General features: G+C 46.5%; 2 protein-coding genes across 4 annotated transcripts in view; one reads left to right on the top strand and one right to left on the bottom strand.

Annotated features, from left to right (window-relative positions):
* The window catches only part of POGZ (pogo transposable element derived with ZNF domain), a 48,546-nt gene extending 25,382 nt beyond the window's left edge, over positions 1 to 23,164 (top strand). Inside the window, exons 4-18 of one of the 3 annotated variants that reach the window (XM_004618093.2) lie at positions 523 to 631; positions 2,004 to 2,294; positions 2,374 to 2,592; positions 5,680 to 5,786; positions 6,442 to 6,779; positions 7,141 to 7,295; positions 14,092 to 14,192; positions 14,680 to 14,826; positions 17,028 to 17,162; positions 17,451 to 17,620; positions 17,720 to 17,860; positions 18,168 to 18,224; positions 18,968 to 19,080; positions 19,235 to 19,259; positions 19,395 to 23,164. In XM_004618093.2, the coding sequence (XP_004618150.1) occupies positions 523 to 631; positions 2,004 to 2,294; positions 2,374 to 2,592; positions 5,680 to 5,786; positions 6,442 to 6,779; positions 7,141 to 7,295; positions 14,092 to 14,192; positions 14,680 to 14,826; positions 17,028 to 17,162; positions 17,451 to 17,620; positions 17,720 to 17,860; positions 18,168 to 18,224; positions 18,968 to 19,080; positions 19,235 to 19,259; positions 19,395 to 21,066 (3,780 nt within the window). In that variant the 3' untranslated portion in view covers positions 21,067 to 23,164. The remainder of the gene's footprint in view (positions 1 to 522; positions 632 to 2,003; positions 2,295 to 2,373; positions 2,593 to 5,679; positions 5,787 to 6,441; positions 6,780 to 7,140; positions 7,296 to 14,091; positions 14,193 to 14,679; positions 14,827 to 17,027; positions 17,163 to 17,450; positions 17,621 to 17,719; positions 17,861 to 18,167; positions 18,225 to 18,967; positions 19,081 to 19,234; positions 19,260 to 19,394) is intronic. The other 2 variants (XM_004618094.2, XM_055130362.1) reach the window with 2 other exon arrangements.
* Positions 23,165 to 24,006: 842 nt separating this feature from the next.
* On the bottom strand, positions 24,007 to 26,281 carry PSMB4 (proteasome 20S subunit beta 4). Its single transcript, XM_004618092.2, has 7 exons — positions 26,106 to 26,281; positions 25,769 to 25,975; positions 25,397 to 25,543; positions 25,191 to 25,272; positions 24,733 to 24,849; positions 24,470 to 24,558; positions 24,007 to 24,124 (listed from the first exon to the last, which is right to left on the bottom strand). Exons 1-7 carry the CDS (start codon positions 26,243 to 26,245, stop codon positions 24,112 to 24,114), a joined length of 795 nt encoding a protein of 264 aa, XP_004618149.2. The 5' UTR covers positions 26,246 to 26,281; the 3' UTR covers positions 24,007 to 24,111.
* Positions 26,282 to 27,408: the final 1,127 nt, after the last annotated feature.

The raw sequence follows: 27,408 nt of genomic DNA on the forward strand, positions 1-27,408 counted from the left end.
CCCTCTCAGTCCCCTTAGTTTAGGGACAGTCTATGGACAGCTTTTTTTTTAGTTTGGGTTCTCTTTCTCTCTTTCTCTCTCTCTCTTACCCCCTCTTCTTGCTTCTGTCTTCTCTCCCTCTCTCTCTCTCTCTCTCTCTCTCTCCCCCCTGTTCTTCTCTCTCTCTCTTCCCCCCTCCTTCTGTCTTCTCTCTCTCTCTCTCTCTCTCTCTCTCTCTCTCTCTCTCTCTCTCTCTCTCTCTCTCTCTCTCTTTCTCTCACTCTCGCTTGCCCAGGGGCCTTGATACAAGGCACTCGCTGCACTGCCACGCCACACCCCAGCCCAATTTCTATTTTGTCTCAAAATTTTCCCAAAATTTCTAAATCTTTTTATCTCAATTATTTAAAAGCGTTAATTGTAGATACAGAACTGTTAAACTGTTAGAGCAGAGTGGGGAAATTTTTTGGATGTAGGTCTTCAACTGCAGTCTCTGCTAGTGTTAGTTACTCTCCATGTTAAAGATCATTTTGCTTTTTAATGCAGGGATTTCCTGTAAGAAATGTCCGGCCTGTACAAAATGCAATGAATCAGGTTGGGATTGTGCTGAACGTACAGCAAGGCCAAACGGTTAGACCAATTACACTAGTCCCAGGTAAGGAAAATGTCTATCCATTGGAGTAAACTGACATCCAGAAGATCGCTCTTACTGTCTCAGAATACCCTAGTCCATTTAAAAAGTGTATTTAAGGATAATCTTTAAAAAAATCATATTGATGTAAACCCATTTTTAAAATGACTCTCTAACCTTTGGCCAGGGTGGTAGTTTCATTTTTACTTGTTAACTTTACCACCCTTCACGATTTAGGAGGATGGGGTCTAAATAGCCATTTTTCTGTTCCTGGTATTTAGTCAGCTATTAACTTTGTTATCCTGAAAGGATATCACTAATGTAGATTCTCAAGTTTGGTATTCCTCCTCAGAAATCTGCTGCTTATAGGGTGGGATTAAAGGCTTCATTGTGCTTTAATATTACTACATTGATTTTGGACAGTCATTAAACAAATGGCATACCATTTGAGGATAAATATTGCCAATGACTAGTTTGGGTTTTTTTAAAAAAAATTTTAGTAAACTGAATTGAAATTAAAAAATTTATAATTTCCCCCACTTTATTTAGTGTCCATACATTCACTACAAATCAGGCCAAAAAAGAAAAAGGGTTGTAAGGTTAAATTAGCTATAAGGTTATAGTTTGTGTTCCTTTTTGTTGTTCTCAGAGCCCACAGAGTAATTTTGGCCATCAGTTTGATGAGCTTATCCCATCTAGTTCTACTATTTCTTAAGTATTTGTCAGTGGATTATAAGTACTGGAGCAGCACTCCCTGCTCCCAGAAGACATCTGACTAGGTGGCAGTCAGTCTCCTGTCTGAGTTAGAGGAGAGTGGGAGACTCCTTCACTGCCGGGGGAAAGATTGCCTTTGCAGGACCAGGTCTGCTCCTTGGCATATAACACACACTGCCTCCACTCTGTACCCATTTTCTCTCTTGTAATATCAAGGACAGCCTATCCTGATTTTACTCTTGAAAAGACAGTGTGGTGAGAGACTTGGGGAGGAGTTGGGAGGTCTTGACTTTCTTCTATGAAATGCTTTTAGGACTAGTTCCTTAGGTTAAATTGCTTTTGTTTGCGGGCTGTACCCAGCAGTACTCAGGGCTTTCTCCTGGGTCTGCACTCCGGGATCAGTCCTGACAGGCTGGGAGGACCAGATGGGGAGCCGGGTATTGAACCCCTACCAGCTCTACGATCACTCTGGCCTCCAGTTAATTTTTTTTTTTAATTATCTTGGCTACCAATTGCTTTCTAAAACATTCGAATCTATGCTCCTCTTGGTAACCTGGTGATTATCAGTCAGCTTGGGGAAATAATCTTTTCCTTTTCCAGTATATTCAGTAAAGGCAGGACCTATATTCCAGGTGAGCTCACTGACCGGGCTTTGGTACTTTTCTTTGTCTCTCTTTTGTAGCCCCAGGTACACAGTTTGTTAAGCCGACAGTTGGAGTTCCACAGGTGTTCTCCCAGATGACCCCTGTGAGGCCGGGCTCCACGATGCCTGTGCGCCCCACCACCAACACCTTCACCACGGTCATCCCGGCAACTCTCACCATCCGCAGCACCGTGCCACAGTCCCAGGCCCCACAGACCAAGTCCACACCCAGCACCTCCACCACCCCCACTGCCGGACAGCCAACCTCTCTGGGGCAGCTAGCTGCTCCACCCACGGGCCAGTCTAACCAGATCCCCAATCCCAAGTTAGGTGAGGCTGGGGAAAAGGAGACAGCCGAGCTGGCGTGGGGTGGGGTGGAGGACAGATGATTGTCACTTGGCCAACATAGCTCCCTCCTTCCCCTCTCCACCCGCAGTGAGCATTGCCAGCTTCGTCACTGTGAAGCGACCTGGTGGTACAGGGGAAAACAGCAACGAAGTGGCCAAACTGGTGAATACTCTTAACACCATTCCCTCCCTGGGCCAGAGTCCTGGGCCGATGGTGGTATCCAACAACAACTCTGCCCACGGCTCTCAGAGATCCAGCGGATCTGAACCTTCAATGAAAGGTACGTAACCGGAAAGACTCAGAAGCAGCCGGTAACTCAAACATTAAGAAAATATTTGTTGTATCAGGATTCTATTCTGGTTTTCTTTGTTTGTTTGGGCCACACCCAGCTGTGCTCAGGTTTTACTCCGGGCTCTGTGGATCACTCCAAGCAAGGCTGGGAGTTGCCAGGGATTGAACTCAGGTTGGCTGCCTGCAAGGCAAGTGCCCTCCCTGCTATACTATACCTGCTATACCTGCTTCGGCCCTAGGACACTATATTCTGAAGTAGAGCAGTTGAAGACGGGGCTATACCTTGTTCACACAGAAACTAATATAATACTGGAGACAGCCGCCAAATCAGTTCTAAGGAATTCTGTACATAATGTGCTTTGTAGTTGAGTGAAATGGATTGATTGATCACGGGTGGCTATAGAATAATTAAAATAATTTTTTTTTGAAAAGTAGATTTTTGAATAAGGTGAGTTGATGTTTGTTTAATACATTATTTAAAATAGGTCTCATGTATACAGTTGTGCAAGAGGGCTTTCAGCTACCAGAGCTGGAGCCTGTGAGTTTTCTCCGACAGGCCAGATAGTAAACTTGTTAGACTCTCTGCCAGTAGATCTCTGTCACAGCTATTGAACACTGCAGATGTTGTGGTACAAAAGTAGCCACAGATAATATATAAATAAATGAGCATGACTCTGCTTCGCTAAAATTATTCAGATTTTAAATTTAGGATTTCATGAGTTTTCATGCATCAAATATATATCTTTTCTTTCAATCATTTGAAAATGTAAAAACATTTAGCACATATAATCTTGGGAAAACTGTATGTCCACATACAAATTTTTTAAAAAAGAAGTTTGACCCTTACCAAATACCATACACAAAAATACTTAATGAATCAGACCTAAACATAAGAACTAGAACTATAAAATTTGGGATTCATAGAAACAGTACAGCAGGGAAGGTGCTTGCTTGCCGTATGGCAGACCCAGGTTCCAGCTGTGATACCACATTTGGGCCCTTGAGCACTGCCAGAAGTAATACCTGAGCATCTCCAGCTATGCCCCCCCCCCACCCGCCCAAAAAAAAGGGGGGGCGGAAAGCACTAGCTGGGGAGATCCTGCTCTTGGACTGGGGCATTTGCTTTGGTTCCGTTAGATCATTGGCGTTGGCACTGAATGGCACCTGTGCACCACTGGATGTGCCAAAGACAATGTAAAGGACATGTTGCTAAGCACTGTAGCACTGTCATCCTGTTGTTTATGGATTTGCTCAAGCAGGCACCAGTAACGTCTCCATTGTGAGACTTGTTGTTACTGTTTTTGACACATCAAATACGCCAAAGGGAGCTTGTCAGGCTCTGCTGTGTTGGCAGGATACTCTCAGTAGCTTACTGGGCTCTTCGAGAGGGACGGAGGAATCAAACCCTGGTCGGTCGCATGCAAGGCAAATGCCCTACCTGCTATGCTATCACTCCAGTCTGCCAAAGACAATGAAAAAGTAAATTCTGATGCATTACAAATTTCCTTTTATCTTAAGGGAACTATGCTTTATATGTGAAATAGAAACGCAAGGACTGTTTTCTGATCTCACTTATATGAGGTCCCGACAGCAATCAGATTCATAAGAACAGAAAAGGGTGGCTGTTTCCAGTCACTAGAGGAATGGGAGAAATGGGTGGGGGTTGTAGATTATATAGAGCTTTCATTTTGTAAGAGGAAAAAATCTGTGCTCAGTGCTGGGGATAGAATCAGGGACCGCTGCATGCAAGACACATTCCTTAATTCCTGGCCTCTCTCAGGCCACTCTGAGAAGAATCCTGGAGATTGCTTGCACGGCATCAGTGTCCTTAACACAGTTGAACTGTGCACCAAGAATAGTTAAGAGGGAGCCAGAGCCATAGCATAGCAGGTAGGACTTTTGTCTTGCAGCTGACCCAGGTTTGATCCATGTTACCTCATTTGGTTCCCCGAGTACCACCAGGAGTAGTTCCTGAGTATAGAGCCAGGAGTAACCCGAGTACAAACTCTTGAGGTGGCTCGTGTCCCCCTCCCCCCTCCAAAAAAAGAATAGTTAAGAGGTTATGTTTCTAGCCTGGCACAACATGCGTGACCCCAAGCATCACTTTTTGTAGTAGCTCCACTCCCATAAAGAAATAATTGTTAAGGGCCAGAGCAACAGTACAGCAGGGAGGGCACTTCCCTTGCATGTGGCTAATCTGTGTGTGATTCTGGGTATCTCATACGGTCCCCTGAGCCCAATGAATGAGAAGTAATTCCTGAGTGCAGAACCAGGAGCAATCCCTAAACAAAAAAGCAAAAAAAAAAATTGGTTAAAAGGTACATTTTTAATTTATATATCATCATGATTTAAACTGTATAACCTCCCTCTAAAAAATTTAAAGCCATTTGCATCAGACAGAAAATTGGCAGCTGACAGAATTTGTTCTATGAGCTATGATTTATTGAACTCTGACCTAAAGTTAGAAGAATAATAAAAGGAATATGTTTCATAATGATCTTCCCTTTTTTGTGGGGAAGGGGAGCATTTGGGTCACACCAGTGGTGCTTAGGGTTTATTCCTTACTCTGTACTCAGGGAATCTCTCCTAGAGGGGTTTGGGAGACCATATGGGAGCCAGAGTTAAACTGGGGTCAGCCACATGCAAGACAAAAGCACGTTCTGCTGTACTATCACTCCTGCCCAAAATTTTTTGTTTTTCTTTTTGGGTCATACCCAGCGAAGGGAACCATATGGGATGCCGGGGATTGAACCTGGGTTGGCCGCATGCAAGGCAGACACCCTTCCCACTGTGCTGTCACTCCAGCCCCAGCCCCAAATCTTTCATGCTTGCTTACTAACCTTGATAATGGCTATTAGGAAATGCTTGACTTTCCCCCCACCCAAGGCTAGTGATCTATTTTCTGTTTGTTTTGTTCTGTTTCTGGGCCACAGGAGGTGGAGCTTGGGAACCACGTGGTGCCAGGATCTAACCCAGGTCCGCTACATACATGCAAAGCATGTGCATCAGCCCAGGGAGCTTTCTCTCCGGCCCCTCATTTTTGTCAGTCTTAATCAGTGCTTCTCACTTCTTCTAGTGACCTCTTCCATCCCAGTGTTTGACCTTCAAGATGGTGGACGGAAAATATGTCCAAGGTGTAATGCTCAATTCCGTGTCACTGAAGCTTTGAGAGGCCACATGTGTGTAAGTGACAGACCCTGTAAGGGGCATCCTGGTTAGACTGCTACTATATACCTCCTGTGGCAGTGCAAGCTTGTGAAATGAGGTGTCAAAAACGACGTGGAAGGTTTTTAAAGGGTTGCTTTCTTTGGGTCTATTTTTAGCAGTTGGGATAATAGGACCCAAGATCCTCCAGTAGATTGGGACATATGCGATCATAACCCCTTAGTTGTGGTAGATCTTGAAATTGCACAGGAGAATGGGTTTTTTAGTTTATTGGAGCTCAAACCAAGTTGACCTGAGTTTATTTTTTTGTGTCTCATTGGATAAACCAAGAGCTCTTAATTAGTTACCATTTCTAACCTTTTCATTTTTCAGTATTTGGATTAAATGCAACTTCTGGCATTTCAGAGAGCTCAGAAGCTAGTTTATGCTAGTGAGTAGTTAAAATAGCGTTAAAAAGCACTATGGAGAAGTTTAAGGTTAGGTGGCGGCAGCTGCTGCAGCAATAGACACATGCTGGGGGCAGGGGAGTGAAGCCTGGAAAGACCTGAAAAGTTAAGGGTGACCCCTCAGTGAGAAGACTGAGAGCCAAAAGGGAGCCAAGGAATGTTAGTGAGGTTGTAGAATTCGCATATGCAGTATAATCAGAATAACCCAGTGCACTCTTTCTCTGTAGTACTGTTGTCCAGAAATGGTTGAGTACCAGAAGAAAGGAAAGCCTTCGGATTCAGAATCCAGTGTCCCCTCAACAGCAAAGCCTCCATCTCCCGAGAAAACAGCACCTGTTGCTTCTACACCTTCATCTACTCCTATTCCTGCTCTCTCTCCACCTACCAAAGTATCAGAGCCAAATGAGAATGTGGGTGATGCTATCCAGACCAAGCTCATCATGCTTGTAGATGACTTCTACTATGGACGAGATGGTGGCAAAGTGGCCCAACTCACAAGCTTCCCTAAGGTTGCAACATCTTTCCGGTGCCCACATTGTACCAAGAGGCTGAAAAACAACATTCGGTAAGTCCGTAGATGGTCTCAGACAGGAGGAAACAGAACTTTCCTTACACTTGACGTTCTTCTTTTTGAAAATGGCCTTGTTTCCCAGTCGCATTAAGGATTATCATTGAATCAGCAATGAATAGTATTGAGAGCAGTATTCCAGTGATAAGTAAGAGGGACTGTGGGTAAAGCTAGGAAGACCAGGATAGCTCAGGGACCTCTGAGTGCCAAGAATCCTTTTTTGGGCTCAGAAAGACTGTTCCAAACAAGGAAGGTGGAGGAGCAGGTAATGTCTGTTCTGTGATTCTGCTGTTATTTTCTCCAAGGCTACTGATTTTTTATATGTTTTCCGTACTTTCCCTTTGTGCTGTGCTTACAGATTCATGAATCATATGAAACACCACGTAGAACTCGATCAGCAGAATGGTGAGGTGGATGGTCATACTATCTGCCAACACTGTTATCGTCAGTTTTCCACTCCCTTCCAGCTCCAGTGCCACTTGGAAAATGTTCATAGTCCCTATGAATCAACTAGTAAGTTTGGAAAATCTTAAACTCTAGAGGTATACTTTGCTCTTCATTCATTGAATGGCACTAAAGGGAGCCCATTATACTTATTTATATGTGGGTTGCAGTGTAGAGGAAATTATTTGTATATTTGTAGTCATTTCCTTACTTGTTTTCTTATAAACTTAACTTCTTTTCAAGTATGGATTGAGTTCAGTCCTAGATCCTGAATTATTAGGGACCCTGAGAGATTAATATGATGTAATACCCAGGTCCTTTTATATAAGGCACAATCATCTGTATTCAAACCTCTGCTTTAATTGGTATCCTGATAGCTTTTATGTAGGATAAAAAACAGTATTATAAATATTTTGCCATTAAAACTGTTTTTAATAAAATATAAATCAGAATGTTCACTGTACATTTACAAATGAGGAAACAGGCTACATCAATAAACTCAGAAAAGTTTAGCATAAGAAAAACATTCTTGAAAAAGGTGACATTGTGAGAATTTGAGCCCAGTCTTCAGAATATTTCGTGTGTCCTTTAAAAAGAGTTCTAGTTTTGCTGAGCATAGAAATTATGTAAACATTAGAAAAGTATGAGAATAAATAGTATGTATATTATAAACACATGCATTGTATGATACCAACAATAGGGCAAATCGTTCAGAGAAGGGGAAGGATCCTTGGGGCTATATTTCACAGAATGTCTGCTTAACATTTTTAGAGTCCTTAAATAAATAGAAGAATTTGAATGGGGGCCAGAGTACAGTGGGTAAGGCGCTAGCCTGACATGCAGCTGACCTGGGTTTGGTCCCTGGCACCATGTTTGTTTCCCCAAGCCCCATCAGGAGGGAACTCTGAGTGCAGAGCCAGGAGTGGAGATCTCATCCCACCCCTCCAGAATAAAAAAAGAAGAATTTGATGATGATACTATAAGAAAAACATTTTGGCAACAGGAAACAGTAGGAGCAAACACGTAAAGACAAGTGCATGTGCTATTTGAATGCTTTTGCTGTAGTTTAAAAAACCTTGACTGAAAATAAATTGAGAGGAGTTACTGGAGAACAAGGTTAAAGTCCAGAACAAGTGTTATTTCTAAACCATTCTGTCTCTGGCTCACTACAGTTTGGTGACTGTCTCAGCTTTTTCATTCAGGAACAGAATTGTACAGATAGAGAGCTTTTTCTTCTTTTTCACAAGCTGTTCTGTACAAAGTAGAATTGCTTTACTTTATATCTCCTTGTCGTTGGTCATATTATCAAAGGGATTAGGATTGCCACTGTATCTTCAGACTAGGTCTGTTTAGTCCAAAGAAATGTTAGCTAAACATAGATAATTTTAATTGTTTCATAGCTTTTTCACAGTAAAGGTGAAATTAATAGTTTCATCTTTAATCATTGTATGTAAGATATTTTATATCTAGTCCAAAATTGGATATTTTAAAATTATTCCCCATTAGTATATTGAAATTTGGATTAACATTCACAGCAAACTTCAATTTGAGCTCACTGTATTTCAAGTGATTCCCATGTCAAACAGTGGGATTTTGGATTCATTATTTGGGAATAAAATGGGTAGTGGGATCAGTCAGTCATCAGACCTCTGCGGTGTAGTGGTAGCATAGCTGACTTGGTGCTACAGTGGGTATTGTGGAACCTAAATAACTCCGAGCACCTTCCAGAGAAAAAGAGGTACAGAGGTACAGCAGGTAAAGCACTTGCCTTGAATGCAGCTGTCCAGCCTCATATAGGCTCCCAAGTGTCCAGGAGTATTCCCAGAGTGCAGAGGCTGGAGTGGCCCCTGAGTACTTCCAGGTGTGGCCCAAAAAACAAAACAAAAAACAGAAAAACCTCAAGCTCTCCCTACGCTCACTCCCAATACATGCAAAACCTATTTCCTACCACCAAGCTATCTCCCTTGCTCTGATATTTACATAGAATAGGTGGGTTTTGTTATTCTTTTTTTAACATAGATTGTGCATAGGAAAGAAGTTCCTCCCTCAGTAAAAATAAAAACAGAACATGCAGCACCTTATTGAATCTTTGTCTTTACCACTCTGTTTTTCCTGACTTTTATTCAGTGTGTGTTGTTGCATCTTTTGGGGCCTGCATCCAGTATTACTGGTGGGGAGGGGGGGGCCCTTGAGCTATTCCTGAAAGTATTTGGGAGGCCATGTGGTACCAGGGATTGAACCCACAGCCTTGCTTGTGCAAGGTGTATACTCGGCTATTTCGAGTGACATCTCTTGGCCCCTTTTCATCATTTATTTCTTAAAATTTACCTTGCAGGGGCCCGGGAGATAGCTCAAAGGGCTGGAGGACATGCTTTACACGCTGGAGCCCTGCCTGGTTCCACCCCTGGCACCACATGGTCATCTGAACATCATGCTGGGAACAGCCCCCAAACTCAGTGACCCCTGCACAGTGCTTGGGGTGGCCTCACTGCACCTATCCTCCCCACAGAAGAAAAGTCAGTTTATCAAAATCTGAGAAATTGTTGACCCAGACAGCTTAGTTTCATCTTTGGATTCTTTTTTTGTTACTTAACCATCTCGGCCCCCTTCTCCTCTCCCCCCACCTCACCAAGAATCCCAGACAAAAAATGGAATACCATGATAATTTAGAATAAAATTGAAATCAATGTTTTATTTAATTGTGTTTTGGGTCCACACCCTGCAGTGCTCAGAGCTTATTTCTGGCTCTGCAATCAGGGATCACTCCTGGTGGTGATGGGGGACCGTGTGGTGCTGGAGATGGAGCCCGATTTATACAAGGCAAGAGGACTCACCTGCTATCTTGTCTCCCCGGCCCTGAAGTGACTGTTTCATACCCACAGTGCTGCAGGGCTAATCATCAGTTCCTCCACGTGCACATGTCAAGATCCCTGCCCCGGTTTTCCCACGGTCTCCTGCTTGCTTCCCACCCCATCCCTTACTAAATCATCTCAGGTCTCACCTCCACATTCTTTGCTGCCCTAACCGAGGAGGTGGAGAAGCCCTGCACCCTCCTTTCTGGGTCACAACAGTAGAGCTGTCGGCATTGCTGGGGGCTTGGGTACTGAGCTCTGCATCTTGGCATTTTGACCAGTGAGCCTTTACGTGGTGTACAGACGCAGTGCTGCTGGGGATGGGGTGGTCTGGCCGAGTGATGGTGAGCCCAGAGCCTTGATCACACAGCACGTGTGTGGGACCACGTGGGCTATGTCCCCAGCCCCAGAGTTTATTGTTATTGTTCATGTGAGGGATCTGTTGCTCTTCTTTGTTTGCTTTTGTTTGGGGGCCATGCCCAGCGGTGCTCTGGGGTTACTCCTGGCTCTGAGCTGAGGAATCATTTCTGTTGGGGTTCAGGAGGACCGTATTGAGTGCCAGAGAACAAACTCAGATCCATCATGTATAAGGCAAGAACCCTCCCGGCTGTATCATCTCTCCATCCCCCTCCCCCATGGCTCTTTTTAATTAAAATTGTTTCCCCTTTTAGTTCCCAAAGTGTTTTTATTTTACGTTTTAATTGGGGAGTGAAGGGGTTGTTTTACACTCAGCAATGCTCAGAGGCTATTCCTGACTTGGGAACCAGATATGGTGCCCAAGATTTGAACCTGGGGTTGACCAGGCAGTGCTTTAATTTATTTTTTATTTCTAAAAGATTGAGAAGATTATGAAATGATACTTGAGGTCAACATTGCTCTAGTGTATTCATTGAGTTTTTTTTCTTTTAATTAAAGAAAATTTAGAGAAATGTGATTTACAAAGTTATTGATAATGTAGTTAGGCATATAATATTTTAATACCAATTCCACCACCAGTATCAACTCCCCCCCCCCCCGTGTCCCCATACTCCATCCCTTGCCCACTTCCACCTTGACACGCACATTACAAAGCTTAGTGGTTGCAGCTTAGAGCTCATGTTTTCAGTGTTGTTGAGTCTGTTGAACTGTTTTTAATTATATTGCAGAGAGAATGAAATTTCTTAAATGATTTAGGACATGCTTTAAAAAAATAAGTGTTTTGTATATAACAAGAATACCTCTGTAAAGACCTAACAAAATGAATCATAACTTCTTAACATCTAACACAGTCCATTTTCACGTTCCCTGGAATACTCCCAGACAACAGTGGATGTTTGATTTGGATGGATGTTCATAGGGTATTGATCCTTCATTGTGTAAACAATAGAGTCTTTAATAGATTTGAAGTTTTCCTTCAGATTTGTATAGAGGCAGTAGACTGAGGGAAGTGGTAGGATTGAAGTTGAGGGTGTTCTTGGGAGTTTACCCATATTTAGATGTTGGGGGAACTATCTTGTTTGGGAAAAGACCTAAGAAGGAGAACTGATTGTTTGGCAAAGTCTTTAAGTACATAGAATGATGGAGTTGGGTGAGTTTTAGGAGACAGAATTACTGTTCTCCTGTAATCTGGGGAATAGGAAACAAAAACTAGTAGTTTACACCAATTCTTTTTTCTTTTTTTTTGCTTTTTGGGTCACACCCAGCAATGCACAGGTTACTCCTGGCTCTGCACTCAGGAATGACTCCTGGTGGTGCTCAGGGGACCATATAGGATGCTGGAAATTGAACCCGGGTTAGCCGAGTGCAAGGCAAACGCCCTACCTGATGTGCTATTGCTCCAGCCTCTACACCAATTCTTTAATAGTGAACAACTGTTAGATTTAAAGGAGGTGGGATGATGGTGCTGAGAAGGATAGTGCTTAGGGCAACCAGCCGGAAGAGGTACTTACTCTCCCTCTGGAGTTCACTCCCTGTGGAGCACACGTGGGAAAGGGTATTATTGATCTCTTAAATCCACCGATGTTTGGGTTCCTGTCTAATTGATAATCACTAATGTAAATCTTAATTTGGTATTTGTTTATTAGTAATTAGTAACAGTAATTGCTTAGTAAATATGACTGATGCTTTGTGACTGCACTATCAGTAGAGCCGGCATGTAAGGGTGTAGGAGAGGCCTTCAGGGGTGGGTGAGATTGCACAGTAAACGAGTAAGGCTAGAAAATACCAAATTAAATAAATGTTCTAGGAAAGAAAAGAAAGGGGCAGAGAGAGGGGTCAGAGGGGAGGGCGTTTTCCTTGCATGCAGCCGACCTGGTTTTGATCCTTGACACTCCTGTGATCCTCTGAGCCCCATCAGGAGAGAGTGACTTCTGAGCACAGAGTCAGAAGTAAGCCCGGAGAACAGCTAGTGTGACCCAAAAACAAAAAAGGTGGGGTGGGGAGAAAGCAAAGCAAATAGCAGGTGGTCAGTGCACTGAATGGAGAGGGGAGGCCAGAAGCACTGCTGGGCACCCGCTTCCGTCCCCAAGCCGCTGTGTGTCGCGCTCCATGCCCTTCCTGTGCCTCAAAGTGCAGCATATGTATCTTTTAGCTTTCCTCATTACTTAGACGAAATTTTTTATTTATGTGTAGCATAGTAGCACTCGCTATACCTTAGGCAGTGGTTCTGAATGACTTGCAGACCCCATTGAGAATAAACACCAAACTTGTAAACCCTTTTCTCAGAAAAATAGTTCACTATTTTACAAATAATTTCAACAAAGACCTGAGATTCCTGAGAACTGTCCCAGGGCCACAGACTAAAAGTGAGTGGAGTTACTTTTTGGTACTTGTAACAGCAAGAATTTCTCTTTCTGGTTGTCAGTTCTTTGAGAACACATTTTCTTTCTTTTAATTTTTTTTGGGGGGCATGGTGGATTTATTTTGGGGCCATGCTTAGCGGTTTCATACACCTGGCTCTGCACTCAGGAGTCACTCCTGGCAGTGCTCGGGAACCATATGGAATGCTGGATATCAAACCTGGGTTGGCAGCATGCAAGTCAAATGCGTTACCCACTGTACTGTCTCTTGCCCCTGCTTTTTTTCTTCCATGTTTGGGCCACACCTGGCAGGCTTAGCGACTACTCCTGGCTCTGTGCTCAGGTGTTGCTCCTGTCTTGGGGTCCTTGCAGTGCCAGAGATCAAACCTGGGCCTCCTGCATGCATAGCTTGCGTTCAGCCCATTGAGTGGTCTCTGGCCCAAGACAGATTCTCTTATTTGTACTCTTTAGTGGATTTAGTGAGTATGTAATAAACACTAAATTATTCACAGGAGAGAACTTTGTCTATTTATGAACAGATGCTGTAGTATACTTTAAAATCACTGCCAGGGCGGAGCAATAGTACCGTGGGGAGGGCATTTGCCTTGCACATGGACAACCTGGGTTCAATCCCCAGCATCCCATATGGTTCCCTGTGTACCACCAGGAGTAATTCCTGAGTGCAGAGCCAGGAGTAACCGCTGAGCATTGCTGGGTGTGCCCCCTCCAAAAAGAGAAATAAAATCACTCTGCCTTGGTATATAAAGAATAGATTATTTATTTATTGGAGAAGTGGATATTAAAGGTCAGTAATGAGCAATAGGAAAGCATATGGGATTCTTCCTAGGTTATTGCAGTCTGTGAACATGGAGAAGTGACAGTTCTTAGATGCCTAGATGGGAGAAGATAGCACTTTGGAGTTAGAGAAAGTATCAGGGTTCTGAGTGCAAGAGAAAGTGGGAGAGAAGGCAGTGGTGCACGGGAGGGTGTGAATGAAGTCAGAGTGGATGTTCACACTGTCTTTAGGTGACTCCGAGTCTAGAGTAACTCTGGTTGAGTAATTGGAGTAAGGGACTTATGGTTGGCTGCTGGCAGCAACGCAATTGGATGGAACTTTTTTTTTTTTAATTGTTTGACTGTGGAAAATGAAGATTGAGAAGTCAGAAAAGTACATTATTAGCATAATCTTTGATCCTATTTTCTTTGGTGGGTTTATTGATTATCTTTTTCTTACAGCCAAGTGCAAGATCTGTGAGTGGGCGTTTGAAAGTGAGCCGCTGTTTCTCCAACATATGAAGGACACCCATAAGCCTGGAGAGATGCCATATGTTTGCCAGGTACTGCCTTTGTCTCCAGAGATCTTTAGCCATTTCGCTCTTAACACAAATACAAAACTGCATTCATGAACACTACTGGATAGGTACTCTACACACTTAGTTTCAGGAACACTGAGGAGATACAGAAGACATATTGATACCGTGCCTGTGCTCAGGAGTTTTCTTGCAGGACATAAGGTACAGAAGCATCCAGCCAACTGGAAGTGCAGTCAGGGCCACCCTCCGCACATCCTCAGGAGTGACTGTGCCCCTAAGAGACCTGACAAGGATAGTTTTACTCCTCTGAGTCGTAGAATAGGGGTTATTCATAGATTGCCCTTGGTTTTATCTGTTTATAGCTGAATTTACCATAAACATTGTCCTGAGTTACAAGGTCAGAAAAATAACTGGATTTCTGTAGTTACAGGAAAACCTTTTCCTCCTCTAACACTTAAGCTCCTCCTTTTGCTCACGCAGTACAGCTCACTTTTCCTCCCGTGTGATTCAGGTGTGCCAGTATCGTTCCTCGCTCTACTCTGAAGTGGATGTTCACTTCCGCATGATCCATGAAGACACTCGGCACCTGCTCTGTCCATACTGCCTGAAGGTCTTCAAAAATGGCAATGCATTCCAACAGCACTACATGCGGCACCAGGTACCAGGCACCAAGCAGTGCTGATAACCCTGGGTTTTAGGTATATGAGTGTTGGGACCATGGATGAATTAGGCCAAGATTCTGGTTATTGACCATAATATACATATATGATGTCATGTATGTGTGTTTGTAAATAATGTAGCACTGTCATTGTTCTATTGTTCATCATTTCGCTCAAGCAGGCACCAGTAACGTCTCCATTGTGAGACTTGTTACTGTTTTTGGCATATCGAATATGCCTCGGGTAGCTTGCCAGGCTCTGCCGTGCAGACGGGATACTCTCGGTAGCTTGCCGGGCTCTCCGAGAGGGATAGAGAAATAGAACCCAGGTCAGCTGTGTGCAAATCAAATGCCCTACCCACTGTGCTATCGCTCCAGCCCTTGTAAATAATGTATATTTGTTTTGTTTTTTTGTTTTTGTTTTTGTTTTTTGTTTTGTTTTTTTGTTTTTTTTGGTTTTTTTGAGTGCTGTATTTGGGTGACCAGTGCAATAGCAGTAGTACCAGCAGGTAGGGCACTTGAACACACATGGCCTGGATTCAGTCCCCAGCATCCTTTTTGGTTCCCTGATTTCTGAGCACAGAGCCAGGAATAAGCCCTGAGGACCACCAAGTGTGGCTCCAATTCTTTCCCCCTTCCCTACCCCCCTCATCCCTAAAACTGTGCTGTATTTTGATAACATGCCTTCTCTTAGCTAGATGCTAGAGATCAATGGTAAATAAGACAAACAGACAAAGCATGAGGAACGTTGTATTGGGTGGAGGCAACACAGGACATAAAGAAATCTGACTGTTCTGTAGGACTCTCAGGGAAGGAGGTGTTCAAGACCACATGAGTAAGAATGGGCAGCTGAAGTGGGATAGAATAAGTACTCAAAGGTGGAAGAATCTAAGAACTGTAAGCATTGAAATAAATTTAGTGTGTCTGGAATGTAGGATGCAAGGGGAGTTAGGAGTTACAAAATTAATCTGTTTATAATCTCTAAACAGATTGTAGAGAATCCTGTAAACCATGAAAGTAGTTTCAAGTTCCCAGTAACCTAAATCATTGAAAGATGTTCAAAGATCTTTGAATTTCTGGAGGTTGGTTTTTTGGTTACAATTACAGGAGCTACACTAAGGAGAGTAGACTGAAAATTTAGGCTGGTGTTTGGGGAACTAACCTTTCAGCAACTTAGGTGCAAAATAGAACTGTTGGCTTTTGAAATGAAAAAGGACAGAGAATTGATGCATTCATGGTGTATTCAGTAAAGGCAGTGAGGGAGTTGGGATAGTGTTAGCAGGCAGAGTACTTGCCTTGCAGCCAGCCAACCTGGGTCCAGTCCCCTCAGCCCTATCACATGTGATCCCTGAGTGCAGAGCTAAGAATAACCTCGAGCACCACTAGGTGTGGCCCTCCACTACCCACCCCTACTCCCCAAAAGAAAAAAGAATAACTTTTTTTTTTTTTTTTTTTTTGCTTTTTGGGTCACACCGGCAGTGCACTCAGAAATTATTCCTGGCAGTGCTCGGGGGACCATATGGGATTCTGGGAATCGAACCCAGGTTAGCCATGTGCAAGGCAAACGCCCTACCCACTGTGCTATTGCTCCAGCCCCAAGAAAAGAATAGTCTTAACAATAATGAAGATTTTATCTTAAGCAGTTGAGTGAATGACTGTGCTGCTTATTGAGAAGAAAACATTGGAGGAAGTAAATTTGTGGGGGAAGATTTATCAGTTTAGATATTCTGAAAAACATTGTCTTTGAAAGAATACCTAATGGTAAATAGGTTGTTTTCATGGAAAGAGATCAAGGTTGGGGTTGAAAGCATTTATATATAGACATGAAGGACCATAGAATGAAAAGTGTGATTTCTGTTTTTGCCTGTATGTTCCGTTGTATTAAAAAGGGGAAGGAAAACATGTCCAAAGTGGGTATTACCTCTGCAGTGTAAAGATGAATTTGTTAAAGTTTAAATCACTGCTCCTGATATGAGGGCAACTAGCCATACTGTCTTTGAGTCTGTCCATCTTGGGGAGCATAAAAGGTGGTGATTATTAGTGAATGGTGGTTATGATGTGTACTTTTGTGTTTCAGTTATGAACAAAAAGCAGAAACACTGCTAGGTTGGTATTGCTTTAATCTTCCTTCTCAAGGGAAGATTTCTGCAGGACTCTAAGGGATTCTCTATTTTTTTTTTTTATTTTGGCCCTCTCTTCAGAAGAGGAATGTTTATCACTGTAACAAATGCCGGCTGCAGTTTCTTTTTGCCAAGGACAAGATTGAACATAAGCTTCAGCACCATAAAACCTTCCGTAAACCCAAGCAGCTGGAAGGCTTGAAGCCAGGCACCAAGGTAAAGCTGACCTCCTTTGTTCCAGGGCCAGGAGAAAAGTTCTATAACTTGGGCTGGAGTGATAGGACAGCACGGGAGGGTGTTTGCCTTACACGCAGCTGACCCTGGTTCCATCCCAGCACCCCATATGGTCCCCCTTGACCCCACGAGGAATGATCCCCGAACGCAAACCGGGAATCAGCGCGGCACTGCTGGGTGATGGCGGAAACAAACCCACAAAGTAGCTCTTCTCGGTCCTGGGAGGCTGCGTGTCAATACTGTGTAACAGACCCTTCCTTTGACTCCTAGGTGACAATCCGAGCTTCCCGAGGGCAGCCTCGAACCGTTCCTGTCTCCAATGACACGCCTCCCAGCTCCTTGCAGGAAATGCCCCCCCTGACCACCTCCACAGACCCTCTGCCTGTCTTTCTCTACCCTCCTGTCCAGCGCACAGTTCAGAAGAGAGCAGTCAGGAAAATGTCAGTGCTTTTCTCGCATGCTTGTAGACGCCCTTAGATCCCCCCCCCCCCTTGTTGCAGGAGGTGGGGATGAAAATGTTGCTTGTGCTTGTTTCACAGGAGTGTCATGGGCCGCCAGACGTGCCTAGAGTGCAGCTTTGAGATCCCCGATTTCCCCAATCACTTCCCCACCTACGTCCACTGCTCTCTGTGCCGCTACAGCACCTGCTGCTCCCGCGCCTACGCCAACCACATGATCAAGTGAGTCCCTGGAGCTGCGCGCGAGCTCAGCGCCCTCTTCTACTGCTCTCAGCTCAAGAGCAAGAGGGGGCCATGGCCCATTCCGCTGGAGACCTGTGCTCTGGTTAGCTATGTACAGTGAGGTCCAAGGACCAGGATTCGGCCCTGCCTCAGCCTCCCGGCCATTTGGGTAGTCCCCAGGCAGCACAGGCGTCCCCACAGGAGAGGGAGGCTGGCCTCGGAGGCTGCTCTGTTAGGCCACTGTCAGGGGCCTGGTGCTCCTGTATGCCAGCAGAGCCCTGCACTCACACCATTCTGTCTTTCTCAGCAATCATGTTCCACGGAAGAGCCCCAAGTACTTGGCGTTGTTTAAGAATGCTGTGAGGTAAGGAAAAGCATGTTAATGATCTCAGTTTGTCAGGATTCTGTTTTCAGAGGGGAGGGCCTTGATGCTACAGGCCTGTCCCAGGGCGACTCGGGGCACCCTGCAAAGCTGGGGCTGAGCCTGGACTCTGGCCAGCTGTGTGTGTCCCTCTTTCTAAGCTGTTGCCTTGGCCCGAATTTTTAAAGGTATTTTATTTAATTTGTTTATCTCTTGGCCTCATAAGCAGTGCTCGGGAGTCCCAGGGCCCCCTTCTGGCATTTTTCAGCCAACTGGGCCGGCAGTTCAGTGCATGAGCCCATAGGCTGTGCTTTGCTGGGCGCCTTCGGGGCTGCACCTGGTGATTCTTGGGATCATGTGATACTGGGATTGAATTGGTGTCTGCCATATTTAAGGCAAAGACCTTCCCACCCTGGATATCTCTCTGGCCCTTTCCAAACTTTTATGTTAAATCCTTTGTTGGTGGTGTTGTTTTGGGACCACACTTGGCAGTGCTCAGGGTTTAGTGGGCTCAGGGGACCATGTAGGGTTCAGGGGTTGAGCCCGGGTTGGCCACATGCTAGGGAAGTGTCCTCCCTATAGAAGAACAGTTGCTTCAACCCCCCTACATCCTTTTATTTTGGGGGCGGGGAGGGCATGGATAGAGTCGAGAGAAGGGAAAGGAAGGAGTGCTCATTTTCTTCATTCAGCCTCAAGCCTAACTGCTTTTTTTTTTTTTCTTGTGTCACCTTGACCCTCTGTCTCAGTGGAATCAAGCTGGCCTGCACTTCCTGTCCCTTTGTTACCTCTGTGGGAGATGCCATGGCCAAGCATTTGGTGTTCAACCCCTCTCACCGAGCCAGCAGCATCCTGCCACGGGGTAAGCAGGGAGGGAGGGGCGTCCGCACAGGCGGGTGAGCCAGAGCCATTGGCCTTTTGGAAGGTCCTGTAAGATGGGGGAGTAGAAGGTTTGTCTTCTTGATGGACTTGTGTCTTCTCTGAGTGACAGTTTTGTCTTGTCTCATTTTCCACAGGACTTTCCTGGATGTCTCACTCAAGGTAACACATGCTCCTTTCGTGGTTCTGCTTCCTGTGTTGCAGCGTTTGCTCCTTCTGAACAGTAGTAGCTCTGTCGTTACCGTTTTGCTTTCCGAGTCTGAGCTTTTTCTATTCCTCTTTTTGCTATACCTTTAGGCACAGCCAAACTCGTGACCGAGTGCATGACCGGAACTTGAAGAATATCTACCCTCCTCCTTCCTTCCCGTCCAGTAAAGCTGCCACTGTGAAATCTGCGGGGACCACCCCAGCTGAGCCCGAAGAGCTCCCCGCTCCCACGGCCCAGACACTCCCCTCCCCGGCCTCAACGGCTACCCCTCCCAGCACCCCGACTCCAGCTCAGCCTTCAGCCCTTCCGCCCGCGGCTGCAGAGGGGGCTACCTGTCTGAGTGTCGACGACCAGGAGGAGGGGAGCCCTCTCCCCCCGGAACCTGAGCCAGCGTCGGGAGGCGGGAGTGGCAGTGGGCTTGGCAGGAAGGAGCAGCTCTCCGTTAAGAAGCTCCGCGTGGTCCTGTTTGCCCTGTGCTGTAACACGGAGCAGGCGGCCGAACACTTTCGGAACCCCCAGCGCCGCATCCGGCGTTGGCTGCGGCGCTTCCAGGCCTCCCAGGGTGAGAACCTAGAGGGCAAGTACCTGAGCTTGGAGGCAGAAGAGAAACTGGCCGAGTGGGTGCTGACCCAGCGAGAGCAGCAGCTGCCTGTCAACGAGGAGACCTTGTTCCAGAAGGCCACCAAAATTGGCCGCTCCCTGGAGGGGGGCTTTAAGATCTCCTATGAGTGGGCTGTGCGCTTCATGCTGCGCCACCACCTGACCCCTCACGCTCGCCGCGCTGTTGCCCACACCCTCCCGAAGGACGTGGCTGACAATGCGGGACTCTTCATTGAGTTTGTCCAGCGGCAGATTCACAACCAGGACTTGCCCCTGTCCATGATCGTGGCTATCGACGAGATCTCCTTGTTCCTGGATACGGAAGTGCTGAGTAGTGACGACCGGAAGGAGAACGCCCTGCAGACCGTTGGCACAGGGGAGCCTTGGTGTGATATGGTATTGGCCATTCTGGCAGACGGCACCGTCCTCCCCACTTTGGTGTTCTGCCGCGGACAGACAGGTCGGCCTGCTGATGTGCCAGCCTCGATCCTGCTCGAAGCCAAGGAGAGTGGCTACAGTGACGACGAGATTATGGAGCTGTGGGCCGCCCGGGTGTGGCGGAAGCACGCCACCTGCCAGCGAAGCAAAGGCATGCTTGTGATGGACTGCCACCGCACCCATCTGTCAGAGGAGGTGCTGGCCATGCTCAGCGCCTCCAGCACTTTGCCTGCAGTGGTGCCCGCGGGCTGTAGCTCCAAGATCCAGCCTCTCGACGTATGCATCAAACGGACTGTCAAGAACTTCCTGCACAAAAAGTGGAAGGAGCAGGCCCGGGCCATGGCGGACATGACCTGTGATTCTCACCTCCTACTTCAGTTAGTGCTGTCCTGGCTGGCTGAAGTCCTGGGTGTCATCGGTGACTGTCCGGAACTGGTGCAGCGCTCCTTCCTCGTGGCCAGTGTGCTGCCCGGCCCGGACGGCAATGTGAGCTCTCCCTCGAGGAACGCCGACATGCAGGAGGAGCTGATTGCCTCGCTGGAGGAGCAGCTGAAGCTGGGCGGGGAGCAGTCAGAGGAGGGCGCTGCCTCCACCCCTCGGCCCAGGTCTTCTCCCGAAGAGACAGTTGAGCCAGAAAGCCTTCACCAGCTCTTCGAGGGGGAGAGTGAGACCGAGTCCTTCTACGGCTTTGAGGAAGCCGACCTGGCTCTGATGGAGATCTGAGTGTGGGGATCCGGAGGGGATCGGAATGGGGGTGGGAAAGTGTAAGAGGGTGGGTAGAGGGAGTTAGGGAAAAGGGGTATGCCAGGTGGGGTATTCTGTTTATATTTTTAAATTTTATGCCACCCTTCCTCCCCGCTGTTGGTTTCTACTCCCTGTGGATTTTTGGGTTATTAGGAAACCAATCACAATCACATCTGAGCCCAGGAGCTGGCCTGTTGGTCATTCACTTCTGCGAAAAACAGGTTTTGTGACTTTTTTTTTATTATTTAAATCATTGTGTTTGGTATATTTCTGACAAAATCAAGAAAAAGAAAAAAAATTCTTTGTGGGTGAATGTTAGGTTTTTTTTGTTCTCTTTTTTACCTCACTTGTATCATACATAGTGCATTTGGGTTGTTTGTCTGACTGTGTGGCCGATGTCTCTGGCATGATACTATCCAGTCATTGTCAGTGTGAGAATATTCCTGAAGATGGGAAAAACAAAACTATGTAGCTCACAAACTGGTTTATTATATATATGGACAAAAATCTTTTTTCATTGTGGTCTTTAACTCTTTTATATAAAAATGAAAATGGAAAAAAAATCCCACTGAACTCTTCTTTCTTTCCTTCCCTCTCCAGAGATGTTGGTTTCTACAGCAACTCTGAGATAAAATTGTGGCTTTAAAAATGCATGAAATCACCTTTAACCATTCAGAGAGATGAATATACTTGTTACTCCTTACAACCCTCCCTCCAGCAAAACATGACAAAACCATTATTATTTGCACTTGCAAACCTTGGTCCCTCTCCCCATTCTCACACCATCACTCTGGACAGAGGATCGTCCATGTGCCAGTAGCAAGGCTTTGGGGGAGCCCTCAGAATATTGGGGTGGCAGCCATACAGTGTGGGTCTCTGTCCTGCAACCACCCGGGAGCCACTCTTGCTTTGTTGAACTCATTCAAGTGGTCAGCGTGCCCATTCAAGACAGATCACATGTCCCGCAGCCAGGAGATCATCGTGTGCGAAGTGTGGAGCCCGAAGACAGACCACTTGTTCAAATCCTGCTTCTTCCCACCCACGGCTTGCCCTGCTGAGTGCTCAGAGAAGCTGACCTGAGGAAGAAACATGGGTGTGCACCAGGGGGGAAAAGACACGAATCTTTATTTTTCACTGCCAGCTTCAAGAAAAGACAGTTTTTTCTACCGTTTGCATGAGATTTTTTTTACTCGTATGTACTCATGGTTATAAACTGAAATACGCCTCTGACATACAGAGAAAAGGAGCGAAGTCCAAGTCCACCTTGCCCAGAGCCACCACTTCTGTCCATCCCAACACTTTCAGCAGCTTTCCCTCCTGTGAGCCAAGGCGGCCACCTGCACAGGCTTGTAAATGGTTCATCTTTAAATGTACATATGTGGAACATTTAATAAAATGAGGGAAATGGATTTATAAACAATGTGGTTGTTTTCTAGGTGACCCGATTTTAAAGGGCTTTCAGTCTGGGAGATGCCTGAGACATGATAGGCTTTGTGGTACAGGTGTGATATTGGTTATCACCTATTTCTTCTTACCCCATTTTTTAATTTTTGTCTTTTTTCATAAGACCTTCTCCCACGCTCCCCCAGCACACTATAATATAGTGAACTGGAATGCTCCCTCTTGGAACTAGCCTGGCCGGCTTTGAACCCATGCATGGCATCTGAAACTCAAATGAGGATCAACTTGGGTTTCTCTGCCAGGATTTTTGATTTTTTTTTGTTTGTTTGGCCTGATGCCATTTTTACAAAATACGGGCTTTTCAAGTCAACCCCTTTGCCTTTGAGAAAGTTCAAGCAACAGTGGTCAGTTCTACCTACAATGACCTAATCCTTCTCTTTGCTGGTTTCTGCCTTGGCAGAGCTGAGTTCCAGGCTTCTGATACTGTAGGACTTTCTAATGGGTGATGATTATTATCTTTTAAGACCATAAATCCCAACAGTGGACCAGATGGGTTTGGCCAGGATATTACCTTTGTGGATTCTGCCCGCATGGCTTAGTAGTAGAAGGAAGGTTTTTTGTTGCTTTTTTTATATATATAAAATTCAGTTTAATCAATAAACAAGTATTTATTGACTTCTCTGTGTTGACTTAAATATGTACAAGATTTGCATTGAAAAAAATCAATGATTTTCTGTTAATTTGTTTTAATCATGAGTAATACCAATGGGAAGAATGTTTTGTTCTCAGTCTGGGTTTACTATCAATCAGGGTAAAATTCAACTAATACTTCATCTAATTTGATTCAAAACTACACTGAAGGGGCCAGAGTGATAGTACTGCAGGTAGGACATTTCCCTTGCATGCATCCATCCCAGGATCAATAGCCATCATCCCATATGGTCCCTCAAGCACTGCCAGGAGGAATTCCTGAATGCAGAGCCAGGAGTAACCCCTGAGCATTGCTGGTGTGGCTCAACTTCCCACCACCGCAACCTGAAAAAATGAAACACTACACTGAAGACTTGTTAAGGAATGTAATTAAACTTCTCAGAGCGCTAGAAATTAGGTTTAGGCAGAAGTTAAAATTCATGTCCCTTTTAAGAAGAGTGAGGTTGGACGGTAGATTAAGATTGTCATTTAGGGCTTTGAGGGAGACCTACTGTAGACAGCAACTCTACTAGAGAGCTTTTCCCTACAATTGTTTAACGTAATACATTCATCACCACCATTAACCAGAAATCTTTAGAACCCACCACATGGGTGGGAATTTAAGTATTATTCAGGATACAGTACATTAACCTTAGTAATTTCAAATGGAGATAGCAGTGGGATTTTTGTAGTGTCATACAGAGAATTCATTATTTTCTAATAGAACCAAAAGTTAAAGGTTTCACTGCCAGGCAGGAAGACAGCACATGGCAATCCTTGACAGTTTTGTTAGTGTCACCTAATTAGACAATAATTAAATCACTCTGCAAATGTTTCAATGTATTTATTTTACAAAAGTATTCCTTTTGAACTAGTTTTAAGTTCAAAGTTAGAAGGGCCTGTAACTCCGCTTCTGGATAAGGCATCTGCATCTCATTCAAAGCCACTGAAAAGGAAGAAAGGGCATTCAGTTGTGAAGTAATAGGTGAGAAATCAATCCTAGAGACACTCTGCTCCCAGCCAAAACTACCAAAACTCTCCTGGCTGTGACCCCTTCCTGTGAGGCAGAAGAGATAGTACGGAGACTAAGGTGCTTGCCTTAGCCAGCTCCAGTTCAAATCCTGACACTGCATTATGGGAGAACTACCAAGAATGACCCTTGATCACAGAGCCAAAAATAAGCCCTGTAAGGTGTACCCCCCACCCCCCTGCCCCACAACCAGACCCCCACGTAAACCCAACTAAGTCAAATTCTATGATGTTTTCCCTGATACAATTTTATTCCACTCACCTGATCATATGGGCAATATCCCAGTTGGTCTTTGCAGACAGCGGTCCCTCTATTTCAACACCCTTTTCAGTTACAGTGGCAATTTGAAACTGAAAGAAAACAGAATTCACAATGAAAATTGACCGTGAATGAGGTCCTTGGTACTCAAAGGTCTGGGAGATTTGCTGGTCTCCAAAGCTGTGATGTGTTTCTCAATGCGGAGGCCGCGAGCCCTCAGGACTCCGGGCCTGCAGCTGCCAATCCCAGCTCCAAGGCCTTCTCACCCGGTTGTACGAGCGGGCGTCTCTGTAGTACAGCACCCGCATGCAGCGCTCCACCAGCTCCCGGGCCTCAGACTGGCTCAGCACAGGCTGCTTCTCCAGAACTTCTCTCAGCAGCGGCTATGGAGATGAGAAGGGGAGAGAGACAGCAGGGTGTGAATACCACGAGCTACTGGTCCCAAATCTGTTTCTTTAAAAAAAGGCATAAATGAATAAAAAGATGACATTCTAAATAGTCTACACCAGAAGAAACTGCTTACTTGGGCTAAGACCCACTTGTGAAGGGGAAGTTCCTCTCTGCTGATGGGGACACACCCCCTTGAGGAACCAACACTAAGAGCCTCTGTGTTACAAAGGGAGCCCCTGCCCTGAAGGGGGATCAAGGGAAGAACAAGCTAAACGCCCTGACAACCCCTGACCCCTCCCCGCTGTTGCCCATCCCCCCTCCATTGGCTCCTTACCTGAGCCAAGTATGCTCCATACCCAGTGGCCAACGAAGGCGCTTCATAGGCTACTCCAAGCATGTCCACGTAACCTAGAAAGCTAACAGCAGGCGCGACAGGAGACAATCAGTGCAAAGCGCGCCTACGGGAGCAAGGAGCGGGGCTGGGGGCGGCAGGCGGTAGGGGATGGTCCGGGAAGGGAAGTTACTGGCGCTCACACCGACCTCTCTCCGTCAGCATAGCCTCCGATGACCATGGTGTTCCACAGGGGGTTCATCTTGGAGCGGCGACTGTACATGGCCCGGGTCAGCCAGGAATGAATAGCTCTGGGACTGTAGCTGTGTCCATCTCCCAACAGCTCCTCATCAATTCTGAGAAGAAATCGGTATTTAAGGAACGGCAGTGAAGGGTCTGAAAAAAACTCATGGATCAGTGCACGCTTTGCAAGCCAGAGGGCTGGGCTCCATCTAGGCCCGCAGGTTCCCACTTCCGGGCACCTCAAACGACGCTGCGGAACTGCCCGTCTACAGGCACCACATCTCCCGGCCCGTCTCTGGCCCCTCTGCAGCCCTCAAGCTCCTCCCCGCGGGACTTACACCATCTGGCCGAGCACCTGCTTCAGGTACTGGAAGTCGGCGTAGTCCCCGGACGCGCCGAGCATGGTGCTGTCGTTCACGCGCATGATGCGGGAGATGTTGCGGAAGCGCGCCAGCGAGCCGTATGAGCCCAGCATGTCGGCCGCGACCACCACGCCGCCGTCGAACTTGACGCCCAGGACCGACGTGCCGGTCACCATGGGGTTCCTGGGCCAAGGGAGGTCGGGTCGGCGGCCGGAGTGCGCCCTGCGCCGGGCCCCGCCCGCTCGCCCCGGCCCCGGCCCCAGCCCCGGCCCCCGCGCCCGCCCCCGGCCCGCCCGCCTCCCCGCGAACTCACTGCGTGCGCGTGATCGGGGCGCCACAGGGAGCGGACGCCGGGTCCAGCAGGGAGGCGGCAGCGGAGGGGATGCGGTAAAACTGGCCCGGGGTTGGACCCCCGGCCCAGAGTCCACACCGCGGTTCCAAAAGCGGGTCCATCTTAGTCACAGCGGGAGTAGAAGTGAAAGCGCTTGCGCCGGCGGAAGCGGAAGTGACTCTCCGCGCCACACTTCCCTCTTCTTGTAGGCTATGTCTCACAGCCATGCTGATGAGGTCGCCGGAAGTACGGGATTCTGGGTACCCAGAAACAAGAGCTGTTCAGCATCGAAGTTGGTAGAACTGTGTCAGCATTCTGACGCATAGATTTAAGAGGGTGGTGTGGGAGGCGGATGTGGGGCAAGAATTACTCCAAGACACCGACTCTGGTTCAGAAATTCTTTTTGCTACCGTTGGTGGTTTTTTAGGGGACCACACCCATAATGCCCAGGGATTATACCTGACTCTATACACAAGACTTACTCCTGGCGGTGCTCGGGCAGAGGGGGCGGAGTCGGGGGGGGGGTGCCTGTGGAACTATGAGATGCCAGCAATCGGGCCCAGGACAACCGCATGCCTGGAAAACGTCCTGAACTCTGTACTATCGCTCCAGAAGTTCTTGGGTCTGGAGAGATGGTACGGCGCTTACTTGGCATGCGGTCAATTCGGGTTGATCTCCGGCACGACATACGGTCCTGCCAGGAGTGATCCCAAAAAGCAAAAAATAAAATATGAAATAAAATCAGTTTGTAGGTCAGAGAAAGCTCAGCTGTCAAACCTCTGCGTTGCAACGTGAGGTCAATGAGGCTAAGAGACAGATCCCCATCACCCACATGCCCAGGTGAGATCCCAGCAGCTCTGCTTTCAGGGTCCCCGACTCCAGCAGAAATGTGCCCTGCGACCATGTGTGTGCGAGCGCCGCTGTTAAAGTGTGCGATCCTGAGGGCACCAAAACTAAAAAGTGTGCAAGAACTTCGGTCACTATGGCCCTAAATCTTACCCTAACTAACAAGAGCCACAAAAGAAAAGAGACCAGTAAAAAATAAAGCATGGGGCCGGAGCGATACCACAGTGGGGAAGGGCGTTTGCCTTGCACGCAGCCGACCCGGATTCGATCTCCGGCATCCCATATGGTCCCCCCAAGCACTGCCAGGAATGACTCCTGAGCATCGCTGAGTGCAGAGCCAGGAACAACTCCTGAGCATCGCCTGGTGTGACCCAAAAAAGCGGAAAAAAAAAAAAAGGGTTTTAAAAAGCAGGTCTGCACAGGGGGAAGGGCGTTTGCC

The sequence above is a fragment of the Sorex araneus genome, chromosome 3 (genome assembly GCF_027595985.1).
Source record: "Sorex araneus isolate mSorAra2 chromosome 3, mSorAra2.pri, whole genome shotgun sequence".
In the NCBI taxonomy this organism is placed as follows: Eukaryota; Metazoa; Chordata; class Mammalia; order Eulipotyphla; family Soricidae; genus Sorex; species Sorex araneus.